At 38.6% G+C, this 13,526-nt stretch overlaps 2 protein-coding genes across 2 annotated transcripts; one reads left to right on the top strand and one right to left on the bottom strand.

The window, feature by feature from the left end:
• Positions 1–4,752: 4,752 nt before the first annotated feature.
• LOC143531371 (histone H2AX-like) lies at positions 4,753–5,271 on the top strand. Its single transcript, XM_077026679.1, has 2 exons — positions 4,753–4,962; positions 5,050–5,271. Exons 1-2 carry the CDS (start codon positions 4,753–4,755, stop codon positions 5,269–5,271), a joined length of 432 nt encoding a protein of 143 aa, XP_076882794.1.
• A 603-nt stretch (positions 5,272–5,874) lies between these two features.
• On the bottom strand, positions 5,875–7,536 carry LOC143531361 (uncharacterized). The gene is made up of 5 exons (XM_077026673.1): positions 7,374–7,536; positions 6,768–6,818; positions 6,666–6,692; positions 6,217–6,312; positions 5,875–6,146 (listed from the first exon to the last, which is right to left on the bottom strand). Exons 1-5 carry the CDS (start codon positions 7,434–7,436, stop codon positions 5,946–5,948), a joined length of 438 nt encoding a protein of 145 aa, XP_076882788.1. The 5' UTR covers positions 7,437–7,536; the 3' UTR covers positions 5,875–5,945.
• Positions 7,537–13,526: the final 5,990 nt, after the last annotated feature.

The following is a 13,526-nucleotide window of genomic DNA, read 5'->3' as shown; positions in this document are numbered from 1 at the left end:
TTTTGTCTAAAAAAATGTTAAGTATATAATATTGTGTGTAAAATTAGCAAAAATATATGAATGTCCTTTTTGGCAATTTCTTCTAAAAAAGCTAAGCCAAACACTCTTTACAAAAGCATCTTATTTGCTTTTTGATCTTTTCCAGCATAAAAGCTAATCCAAATATTTTTTTTTAAAAGTGCTTTTGAAAAGGCCACATGGCAAAAATCACTTTTACCAAAAGCACTTTTGAAGTTAAATAAGCTTACCCAAACACACCCAAAAAAAGAGTTTTTATTTTTTGCCAAAACAGGATGGGAGGAAAAACTATTTACCAAAACGGATGATTTCAAAAGTATTTACCAAATTAGGTTAATCCTAATCTCATTGGATGAAAATAACTTCTATAAATTTTGTTTATCTATGTTTAACAAACCAAACTATTTAACTGAAAAATTGAAAGAATATTTATTTTCATCTCGTTTTTCTTTTTCAAATTACTATAAAAAGGTTTCCTGAAAGCTAAGTTTGTAACAATAATAATAATAAAAATAATTATGAACTACTTCATTGCAATTTCATTACGTCACGTGCTGTAAACTTAGTGTATGTATACATGATTTTTAATTAAAAAACATATTTTGTTTTTAACTATACAAATCCATTTGAAAGAAAAGAAAAACTACATAAATAATGTTTTCAAATTTATGAAGAGAAAAACTCACTTGAAAAAAACTATACGGTTGTTTAAAAGCTAGTCGCATCCTTGAATATCACCAAAAAACTCGACTTAAATTAAAATGTAAATGAGTAATGCCGACTAACTCGGTTTGTCTCAGGCTTGTCCTACCTTAGATGTACGGCTGTGCACGAGCCAAACCCTGAAAAACTCGGGTTCCGATCGAATGTAAACCAAGTTGGCTTGACAAGACTCGTTTACATACGAGCCTTTTTTAGCCGGCTCTTTTTCAAGCGAACTTCATACTAGCCGAGCGTATTTGAAACATCCCTATAGTTTTTTCGAGCTGAACTTATATCTTTAGTAAGTTAATTAAAAAATGTTTATTCAAAATTTACGTTCTCTTTTGAAAACATTCACCGACAAAAAGAGAGCAACCTGCAGCTTATATGTAAGTCTTATATGTCAAGATTTAATCTCTCTAGATTGTTTTCAAAAAGCTTTATAATAATAAACATAAAATGAAACATTTTTTTCTAGAAAATAATTTCAAGATAACTTACACTGTCTAACGTAACGTCATCAAAAAAATTTAGAAAACAAAAACAAAAACAAAAACAAGATGAAAAAATAAACATGTAAAAAATTTTTATTGTTCAATTAAATAGTTTGGTCTATAAATTTAGATAAAAAAAAAAGGTGTAGAAAATATTTGCATCACATGAAATTAGGATCTAGAAAAATAGGTTTTTAAAAATCACCTAATTTAATAAATATTTTAAAAATCATCTATTTTAGTAAATACTTTTTCCTCCCACCTTATTTTAATAAAAAAAAACTCTAAAAAAACAACTATTGAAATTAAAATAGCCTAAATTACATTTACATTATTATTTTTTCTGTTACATTTCCAATAAATTCAGGACTCGTTTTTATTAGGCTGAAGGGTGTGGGGGGCTTTAATGGGGGCTCCAACCAATAATATTATGACGTGTGGCAGAGAGAGAAACTGGATAAGGGGGGTGTTGGAGCCCCCGTTGGAGTCTCTGGCCCTGGTGTGGAGGGGCTCCAGCGAATTTTTTTTTATTTTTTTATAAATATATTCAAACAACGTATTATTAAAAAAACTCATAAATTATTAAAAAAAACACACATTAATAAAAAAACACATTAATATCTAAAAATAAAATAAAAATTAAAGTACTAAAAAAAACATTCTTCTTATTCTTCGGCTTGGTCTTCTTCGATCAACCTCTTTCGGATACGTTCCTTTTGCTTTTCCATTAGCATTTGATCGACCGGATTTAGGTTACTGTAGTCTCTAGTAAGAAAGTCCAAATCTCTCATTCGACTTTTTTCCTTTTTGTCATAAGAGACCACCTCCATGGTTTTGTTGAATTTATTGAGGGATAAATCATCGTCAAGATAGTCGGTTGGTGCGGTGACGACCATAAATCATCGTCAAGATAATCTGAATCAAGGTTTGGGAACCAATTTCCAGCCATTTTTTTTAAAAAAAAGTTGAGAAGATGAATTGATTTTGGGTGAAGGTTTGAAGTTTTGGTATAAAATGGGTGAAATGGGGTATTATTATATAGGAAATTTTTTTTTTTTTTTTGTTTGTTCGGCTCCCAACGGTCAAAAAACTATCAAAAGTTGTGTAACCCTCTCTCTTCTCCCGCTAACCGGCTCACGTCTGCATTGTTTTTCGCGTTAGCGCCCCCGCTAGCGCCCTGGTGGTGTGGTGTTAGCGCCTGGGGGCGCGAGCGGAGGGGCTCTAGCGCCCCCGTTGAAGCCTCACACCCCTCAGCCTTAGGCTGAGGGGTGTGGAGCGTGAGAAAGGGCGCAAGAGGACAACCACTCGCGCCCCGGGGCGCGAGCACCACACCACCGAGGCGCGAGAGGGGCGCGAGAGGGGCGCGAGCGTGGAAAAAGAGGCAGGCGCCAGGGGGTTCGCGGGACAGGTTGAGCGTGAGGGGCATGGGGAGTGGTGAAAATAGCCGTTTGAAAGATAAAATGAGCCGTTGGCTCTTAATTTTTTTAAAAAAAAAAATTTTTCTACTACTATATATTACCCATTTTATACAACACTTTAACACAACTTCAAAAAACACCAAACTTACCCATTTCTTTAAATCAACCCATTTTTACCATATCAAACACAACTTCAATCTTCAAACAACCCATCGTCCCATTTTTTTTTTTTAAAATAATGTCGTCGTACTCGTCTGATTCCGACTCCTCCGAAGAGGATGATTTGCTTCTTCATGTAGGGGGAGTTTTGACCGCAGCCGTGGTAAATCTCTTGCAAAATCAAGCCCATCAACCCCGACTCCCGAGGGTTAGAGCACCACCTCGTGATCGTGATCGATCGGGTGCTAACGATACTTTGATGAGGCATTATTTTAGCCCTCAACCGGTATACGCGGAGTCGGATTTTCGAACTCGTTTTCGAATGAGCAGGCAATTGTTCACGCGTATAGCGAGTGATTTAGAGGCACGGTATCCCTTTTTCCAACAAAGGGAGGATGCTAGGGGTCTTCCCGGTTTTACCCCTCTTCAAAAATGCACGGCTGCTATCCGTCAACTAGCGTACGACATCTCGTCGGACGCTTTGGACGAGTATTTACAGATGTCGAAAAGGGTTGCACGTGAATCCCTTCATTTTTTCTGCCAAGGTAAAAAACATTAATTTTACTTTTTATTAAATATTTATTAAATTTTTTAATATATATTGTACGTAGGAGTCATATCGACTTACGCTCGGAGATATCTGCGTAAACCTACAACGTATGACATCCAACGCATATATGAGGTGCACGAGGAAAAACATGGTTTTCCTGGGATGCTAGGTAGCATCGATTGTACGCATGTTGGATGGGCTATGTGTCCAACGGCCTGGCGAGGTCAGTTCCACCGTGGTGATCATGAAGGGCCGACCCTCATACTTGAGGCGGCGGTGTCACAGGATCTTTGGTTTTGGCATGCTTTTTTTGGTGTTGCTGGGTCAAATAACGACCTTAATGTTATCGATCAGTCACATTTGATCAACGATCTTATCGACGGGGTTGAACCACCTCAATCTTTTGTTGCAAATGAAGAACTCTTCAAGTACGGGTACTATCTGGTCGATGGTATTTACAACGAATGGGCTGTGTTAGTTCAAGCTTTTACAGATCCAGTCGCCGACAAACGGAAGTATTTTACGAAGAAGTAAGAGTCTGCTAGAAAAGATATTGAAAGAGCTTTTGGAGCTATAAAAAAACAATATTATGTTCTGGCGAACCCGATACGTTATTGGACTCGGGAGAGGATAATGGACGTCGTCTACACGTGTCTTATCCTACACAACATGACGTTAGAAGACGAGGGCAAAGCTATATGCCAAAACTACCAAGGTGACATTCCGCCACAACCGTCCACAATCAGTGATCAACAAAAACTTCATAACATAGCAAATATCAAGAGCCGTGAGATACACGGGGATCTTCGACATGAGTTGGTTGAACATTTGTGGGCGAGGCGACCAGAGGATCTTGTATTAGATTAGTTTTATTATTAAATATTATTGTTTGTTTAATTTTTAGTATGTTTTTTTTATTATATGAATTTTCAAAAAAATGTGTGTTTTTTTAAATAATTTCTTGTTTTTTTAATAATACGTTTTTTTAATACATTTATAAAAAAATAAAAAAATAAACCGCTCGCGCCCCCTCTCGCGCCCCTCCACACCATGGCCCGGGGCGCTATCACCACTACCAACACCCATCTTATCAAGTTTCTCTCTCTGCCACACGTCACAATATTATTGGCTGGCGCCCCCACTCACGCCCCCTCTCGCGCCCCCCACACCTCTCAGCCTTAGGTGAGTTGAGAGTAGGGGGCGCGTGTTTAAAACTTTCAAAGCAAAACTCTTTAAAAATCAAATCAAGCCGCCAAAAACACAAAACGAAATCCTAGCTCCACGCTGGCAATCCGAGTGAACCTAATCCCACCAATCCGAATCCCAAACATTTTAGGCTATAAATACAAAACCCATTTGACACATCTTTCATCTGTCTCTCAGTTTCTTCTTCAAATTAGGTTTAGTGTTAATGGCTCCTAAAGCTGCTGATTCCGAGGCGAAGAAAGGCGGTCGAGGCAAGCCCAAGGCTTCAAAGGCTGTTTCAAGATCTTCCAAAGCCGGTCTTCAGTTCCCCGTTGGTCGAATCGCCCGCTTTCTAAAAGCCGGACGGTATGCTCAACGTGTTGGCGCGGGTGCTCCGGTGTACCTGTCTGCTGTACTCGAGTATTTGGCCGCTGAGGTATGACCCATAATAATAATAATAATTTTGAAAGTTTTTTTTTAGGTTTTGATTTCATCTTAAAATAATTTGGTGGATTATGTATAGGTATTGGAGCTGGCTGGTAATGCCGCAAGGGATAACAAGAAGTCCAGAATAGTTCCAAGGCACATACAGTTGGCAGTTAGGAATGATGAGGAGCTGAGTAAGCTGCTGGGGTCTGTGACTATTGCAAATGGTGGTGTTTTGCCTAATATTAATGCCATTTTGCTCCCAAAGAAAGGAGGCAAAGACAAGGCTGATATTGGTTCTGCGTCTCAAGAATTTTAAGTATCCGTTCAATGTTCATGTTCATGATTTCAAATTCTTTTAGTGTTTGCATCATGTAACCAAATTATCTTGTTGTGTTTTTTAGTTTAAATATATGAATTTTAATCATCTGAATGACTTGTGCAATCATGTTAATACCACATGTTATGCATTTTATGTTACTACACGAGGCTTGGCATTTCAAGATTGTTTGTGTAAAACTAGGGGTTTGTATGGTTTGGTCTGGTTATTAGCATCATTTGAAATTATCAATTGGTTTTTAGTTAACTGGTTTGGTTATTTATTGGTTGGTTAATAATCAAAGTCAAACTTGGGCTTTTTACTTGCATATGAAATATATTCATAAATACATGAAATGAATATGTAATATATAAAATGAAGGCACAAATGGAGGTATAAATACATGACATTGTGTATAAAACATGTATGAAAGTTAGAAATACATGAAAATGTTAATAGCTTGGTTTGTTTAAATTTTGGTTAACCGTGGAGGGTGCAGAAAAGTTCGAAACAAGATATCAAGTTCAAAACAGATTTGGCTAATATGGGTACCCTGTTTACTTGTTATACATCTTTCTATATGGGAAAGAATGGAATGGCTAATGTGACGTAGTAGATGAAACATAAAGTTTTAACACAATCCTTCAAGAACTGATATTCCATTTTATTTGTGTTTAGATGTTTTGATGATTCAAATTAGTTTCTATGACATGAATGCAATTTCCAATTGATCTTCCATGTAACATGGCTTCTGCTAATGATGATCTGGCTTTGCTATGACGATGTAATATCGTCAGTGTGTTCAATGCGGCCCATCGTGTTAGAATGTTCGCTTCCTCTTCAGTGAATTGTTGCCACTTAAGCACACTGTCCAACTGTTCCAATGGATGGTTATGTAAATTGTTTGAAATGCGTACTGAAAAAGATACGAGATGAAGGACATACTTTCTCCAAATCTCCATCGTGACCTTTTGAGTATCCGAATGCAAGATGCTCTGCTACTAAACCTCCAACAATCACACAAGCGAGCTTGCTTATGACCTAAAGAAAATAGATACCTTGTTACTTTGACTTCATGTTGATCATGAAGATATGATTTGGCTGTTCACGAGTCGAGCCCGAGTCGAGCCAGGGTGGTTTCGACCTCGAGCTCGAAATTAAATGAGGCAGCGCAGCTAGGCTTGAGCTCGATTTTGAAGTTAAACGAACCTAAAATCGAGCCAAGGAGCCGAGCCATGGTTGATTTCTACTCAGTTACAAAAATGAGTCAACTCAGCTCAAGTTGTTTCAAATCAAGTTTTTCTAGCTAGTTTTATTCGAGCGAGCCACGAGCCTGAGCTTCGAGCGACAAGCTTTTTGAACAACCCTTCATTTACTTGTAGAAGATAACGAACCGTAGAAGACAACTTGCGTTTACAGGCCTGCATGTATCATAAAACAGGGTACGTTAGAGGGTCTGTTTCTAAAAGAAAAAATAAGCGAGTAGATAATCTCACCTGACGACCTCGCTGCAAGTTTTTACTTGGTAGCATTGCCACATCTTCTAACTGCATTATAAAAAGAAATGACAAATAAGAAAATAGAGGAAACAACCATGACCGATACCCAACCTGAAGGTAGGAAGGTATTTCCAATTTTAAATGCAAAACTGTAATCGAGGCGAGCCGCTCAAGAAGGGCTGTAAACAAGCCGAGGTGGAAACTCGCAAATTAGTGGAGCTCAGACTCGGCTTATTTACACCCTTAATTGAATGGCTGTTTAGCGAGCATAAAAATAAAAGACAAAGAACTCAACGGGAACTATCAAACTTTTTAACAAGTTATCAATTCTTTCCAGAGGTAAATGGGCTAGTAATTAGGTTTTATAAAATAAATTTAATTAATTTATTTTTAACAAGTCTTACTGTGCCTAGTAAGCAGACGATTTTATAAAAATATTATTGGGGTCTTATTAATTGAGTAGTCTTGAGAACATGCCCACGTCAGATCCAAGAAAGTGCAGGACAATAGTCATATCCCAGGAACAAAATAACTAATACATATATAAAACCTTAAACCAACATAAAGAAAATACTATGATGGGGATAAAATTGTTTTAGTTACCTCCTTTAAAAATTCAAAGCCGACAAACTTCACCTTTGCATCAGTAACCTTATCTTCTCCCATACTTGAAAATGTGTAGTGTTTTGGTAAAACACCAAGCAAGTAGCCCACTAAAAAATGGCCAGCTTCATGCTGCACAACTTGTCTTCAACTTTCAAAATGTGTCAATTGTTTGTAAAACCACAAGTAAAAACACATGAAATATATAGAAGAGGGCTATCTTACTTGTGCTCAATTATATCATCATCTTCAAAGTATAAATCACTGTCTTCACCAGTTACACAACTCTGCAGACCAAACAAGGAGATTAAAAGTTTCATTCCTTTCTTAGTTACACAACTAATCCAGTGAGAATAAGGAAGGGCTAAAACAACTAGCTAGGTGTAAGACGCCCATCTTAACGACATAAGATTGCTGTCTGCAGTTTCATAGGAAAACAAAAATTTCAAAATGCTTATGTTAAAGCATTGGATTGAGAAAGATTCAAGCATTTGGTGTGCATATTTTGTAATCTGCCACGCTTCAACGTATTTGGTGTGCATATATTGTATTTCGTAACATTGTTACACAATACGTGTGGGTGGGTGTGACACCATCCAACATAAGGTTAGGTTAGGTGGCTAACTGTGTTGTATCCGTTAATGCCTAGAAAATAGAAGGACCTCCTCAAGCGGTGATGATTGGAGGCTAAACTTGATGGAATCAAGAATAGCATCAAGTAATGGTTGAAGAGTAGATGTTTCTGTGACACTGAGGTGTAACTGCTCCACAGATAAGACTCTTCGGGGAATCTATATCATTAAAACAACATCAAATTAACATTTTCATTCATAAAAACAGTCCCATACTCATAAGGTCACAGAGAATCTACCTCAATAAAAAAATAAAATAAAAGAGTGAATCCAATTGCATCGGTTTGTAATAGGCATGTAAACGAATTGAATGAGCACGGACACGAATATAATAGGCATGTAAACGAACACGGACACGAACAAATATTTGTGTTCATGTTTGTTCGTTTAAAAAATGAATACGCTCGTTTATATTCCTTTATTTAAAATCTAATATATTTTTAAAAGATATCAAAAATCTTAGATAAATATTCTAAATTACAAATATGTTTCCTGGTTTAATTATGTTTCGTAGGTTATCTTGAATTCTTATTTTTTTTTTTAATATACCCTTAGAACTTTTTAATAATAAGTAAATATCGTATTAGGACCGGTGCCATAAAATTCTGTACGGGTCCAGTTATATTGATTTTCATCCCTGGTATTCTCTAATGTTAATACTAGAAACAAGAAGGCATTGTGGTTGAATCAGAATAATTCAATCGATTGAGTTGAGATTTATTTACAAATTAAAAAAGAAACACCTGTGTGGCAGCCAGAAAGGGCAGGAGGAGATGGGTGACGATGCAAGTGTTTGACCAACGAAACAGCCAACTTCGTTGGTTAGTCAACCACTCTTAGTGCAGCAGGAAGGAAGGAAGCCCATTATCATTAGGCTGAGGGGTGTGGGGGGCGCGAGAGGGGGCGTGAGTGGGGGCGCCATCCAATAATATTGTGACGTGTGGCAGAGAGAGAAACTTGATAAGATGGGTATTGGTAGTGGTGATAGCGCCCCGGGGCATGGTGTGGAGGGGCGCGAGAGGGGGCGCGAGCGGTTTATTTTTTTATTTTTTTATAAATGTATTAAAAAAACGTATTATTAAAAAAACAAGTAATTATTTAAACAAACACACATTAATTAAAAAAACACATTAATATATAAAAAAAATTAAAGTACTAAAAAATTAAAAAAACACATTAATTAAAAAAAATTAAAAAAACACATTAACATTATTCTTATTCTTCGGCTTCGTCTTCTTCGATCAACCTCTTCCGGATACGTTCCTTTTGTTTTTCCATCAGCATTTGGTCGACCGGATTTAGGTGGCTGAAGTCTCTTGCAAGGAAGTCCAAATCTCTCATTCTTTTTTTTTCCTTTTTGTCAACAGAGACCACCTCCAGGGTTTTGTTGAATTTATTGAGGGATTCAACAAGATCGTTGATGTTTACGGCTTCCCCCTCAGCCGGTTTTTTCCCCCTGGCGTCCCTTCCCAATGGCCGCCTCCTCGGCGGTGAAGACGTTTCCTCCCCCGCAACGTTTAGGTCGAATCCAACCCGGCAATCCGACCCGTCCGTTGTGCTGTACGCTCCAGACGAACTAGTTTTAGTCCGTTTCGGCCCTACTTCCGCATCAAGGTCCGGCGCCACCAGCTCAACCCACTTGGCACACCTTCTCAACCTCTCCCACAACTTTACACCGTCCCACGTCTTCACCGCCCCATACCTCCGCAGGCACTCCTGCTTCCACTCTTCGACAGTGAAATTATAGACCGCCAAATCGTCACTGCCACTTGGTCTCATACGACCGGCGTTCCTGTTGAACAGATTAGTAAACAAGCCGACAAATTTTCTAATTTCGGTCCACCGACCCGAAATCATATCGGGATTCCGCTCTGTACTCCCAACGAGCGAATAGAACGTCTCCCTAACCTTTGTCCAAAAGACCTTGCTCTTTTGGTAGTCGGCTGCAAAATTATGTAAATAAATTTGTAAGCCATTTAACTTTTTTATTTAACTTTTTATTTACAATCATTTTTAAAAACGTTAAAACAATTACCGCAACGCCGATCCTCAGAAATGGCTATCCAAGCCCGACACAGGGCTTCCTTCTCATCCGATGACCACGGAGTGATTTTCCGTTTCGCCCTTCCGGTCGAAGCCGAACCCGACCCGTCCGTTGCAAGTTGTTTTTTCCGGTGGACGCGTCTTCTTTGTCCCGCAGCTTCACCTTCTGGTTCCGGTTCTTGTGTCTCCGGAACTACAAAGTTAGGAGACGGTTGCATGTTGGATGGTTGAAAGCCGGATGATTGTTGCGACCCCGAATAAAACATCGGTTGTTCCGGTGCCGACCATAAATCGTCGTAAGGGTAATCTGAATCTAGGTTTGGGTACCAATTTCCAGACATGTTTTTAAAAAAAGGTTTCGAAGATAGGGTGATTTTGGGTTTTGGGTGTGGTGTGTGATATTCGTTTTGGTTGTAGTATGTGAGAATGGTTGTGTTTGATATGTATTGTGATATATGTATTGTGATATATATAGATGATTTTGTTAAAAAAAAAAAAATATTTTTATTCATTATTAAAGCCTTCCAACGGCTCTTTCCCATTTCCCACAGCCACTCACGCGCGCGAGCCTCCTGGCGCCTGCCTCGTTTTCCGCTCTCGCGCCCCTCTCGCGCCCCTCTCGCGCCCCGGTGGTGTGGCTCTCGCGCCCCGGGGCGCTATCGAAGTCCCTCACGCGCCCTGACTAGCGCTCCGCACCCCTCAGCCTTATCATTATCATTATCATTATCATTATCCTCCTCCTTTTGCTGCCTTTGGTAACATGTCATGTAAACCAGCGGAACGGACATATCCCTTATCCTCCCTCGTCTTAAAACTTAAAACCAACATTTTTTTTTTATTTTGTAATTTGTTTCTTTCTTTTTTATTTCGTTAAGATGAATTTATTTTAATATGCGCCGTTTTACCCGAGACAGACATTCAAAACCATGACATACTACTTTATTATACACACGTATTAATCTATGAAACTATTCAGATCAACATATTATGTGCATCAAATGACTAGAGGTGGCTGATAAAACGAAGAGATACAGCCCCGACTCAAGTGAATCCAGGTTGATAACCGAAGAAATATGGTTGCAGTCCACACATACTTGAATCCTTCCCCTTTCGTTTTGAGTTTTGACAATAGGGGCCACAGGTGTGGCTAGGACACCCGGAGGTACATATGATATCAGGACGGTTATAGATGAATTTAGGGCGGATCTCACAAGTGTCACCCAAGGAATTTCCATCATGATTGTATTAGACTGAGCGTAACGGTAGCGTTGCGGTTGTGTTTTGAGGCTAAAACGCCAGGAACACCACCCACAACACCCCCCCCCCCCGCCGTGCGTTTTTGATGGCATTTTGGTGGGTAAAGTTGCGTAGACAATGCTTGTGTGGAGGGTGGTTTGGGCAAAACAGCCATTGCTAAACAACTGTATTATAAAATAAATTCAATTATTTTTCCTATACAATTCATTATTCCTCAATCAAAATCCACATACTTTTTATAAAATTCTCTTCTCAAAATATGTATACAACCAATTCTCTACAAAAACTCCATATAGATTCTCCCACTCATATATATAATAATTATTTTGTTTAGGATCGGCCAAACGACCGATGACAACCCAAAAGAACAGGCGGTTACGAGTGCGCTTGTGCTCGCGGAAAATTATATGAAATCTCTTTGTTATCCTCCATGCACGCTCTCGAAACAGAACGTATTGAACGAAACCCTTTGGGCGCGAACACTCGTTTGATGGCAGATTACTCAGCAAAACGCCGATACAAGAATCCAAAGACTTTTAGGCATCGTTTTCGGATGTCTAAATGTGTATTTCCATCCATTACCAAAGTTTTCTAGTGCGAGTTTGAATACTTTAAGCAAAAACCAGATGCTCAAGGTACGTTAGGATTCACAACAATTCAAAAGGTTACTTCAGCGGTACACGTGCTCGCCTACAGAAACACGATCGGAATCAATAACGATTACTTAAAAGTGGCCTCGTTCAACCATGTCAGCCGACTTATTCTCGTCAGGACCTCCCATAGTGTCCTCAGAAGTGCATGTAGGGATGATATCCCTATGCAAACGCCACCTTATCCTGAAGCTACGTTCACTGGATCTACAAGTCGTCAAAGCTCAGGATACCAGATGCCTAGCCATGATCTTGGTAACAATTTACTTAACGCAAATTCATACACTAACCATAGATATGTGCAGGATAAGGGGATATCCCCCGAGATAGCGAGAGAATTGCAAAAAACGAAGGATATGATCTCCAATATCCCTGGGATAATACATCCGATAGCAGAAGTCCCCTCAGGAAGCCACAGGTTATCCAGATTCACCTGGCCTATATGCGACGTGGAGATCCCCAAGAAATTCCAAACTCCCAGCATGAAGTTATATGATGGCACTACGGATCCTGAAGAACATGTATCCCAATATAGGGAAAGGATGGAGATCAACCCCATCCCCATCGACATCAAAGAAGCTTGCCTATGCAAAGGATTTGGTTCAACACTAACGGGACCGGCTCTCAAATAGTTATTGAGTATTCCTTCCAATACTATTACCTCATTTGCTCACTTTATTAAATTGTTTAATAATCAGTTTTCTTATAGTAGATCTTTTGAGAAACTAACAGATGATTTGTATAGAATAATTCAGAATAATAATGAATCCTTAAGGGATTACATAACTAGATTTAGCAGGGAAGCTTTGGACATCCCCAACCTCGATATGGCAGTTGCTGTTGAAGCTCTCAAGATGGGATTAAAGAAGGATTCTTGATGTGTTGTAAAACACACTTCTTTTCCGCACCTTTTATCCAAGTTTTTATATTATATTTAATGTATTTTTAGCTTATTTTATCTAGGTTTTATATAGTTTTATTGATCTTGTAGGTTATGGGTGAAAGGAAGAAAAAACCGGACTTCGTGAGGAGCTTAAAGGCATTGTACGCATATGATTTCAAGACAAAGCTCAAAGCCAGGCCCATTTACATCATGGACAAGCCCAAGTCTCACACTAATAACAATATAAAAAAAATTAAACCCTAAGCCCCCCCTAGCAGTTCCGATCGCAGCACTCCAAGGCAAGAAGAAAAGTTTTTCGGCTTAGGGTTTTGAAGGTGTTGAGGCTAAGGAAGAAGAGGAGGTTAAGAGCAAGCCTTGGGAACGTTTTCCGACATTCATTACAGCCAAGAGCAGCAAAGAATCATTCCATATCCTTTCGTTTAGTTCATTGTTCATCACTTTATTATTCTTGTTCAATTGATAAATAGTTTTGTAATTGCTTGAAAAATTGAAGTGTTTATGATTTGTATTGATTGTTGAATGATTGACTTGATGATTGGAATGAGTTATATAATGTTTTTTATTGAGTATTCATGGCTGTCCAAAAATGATTGTAGGCTAAACTTGTCGGTTCTACCTAGGAATGATGATTATTGTTAGTGTTTGATGAGTTTATTGGATTGTTTGA

This window comes from Bidens hawaiensis, unplaced genomic scaffold, assembly GCF_021521415.1.
Source record: "Bidens hawaiensis isolate Kalapana, Puna unplaced genomic scaffold, B.hawaiensis_p1.1 tig00000697_1, whole genome shotgun sequence".
NCBI lineage: Eukaryota > Viridiplantae > Streptophyta > Magnoliopsida > Asterales > Asteraceae > Bidens > Bidens hawaiensis.
The sequence above is the reverse complement of the archived record's forward strand: the minus strand, read 5'-3'. Positions and strand labels throughout refer to the sequence as shown.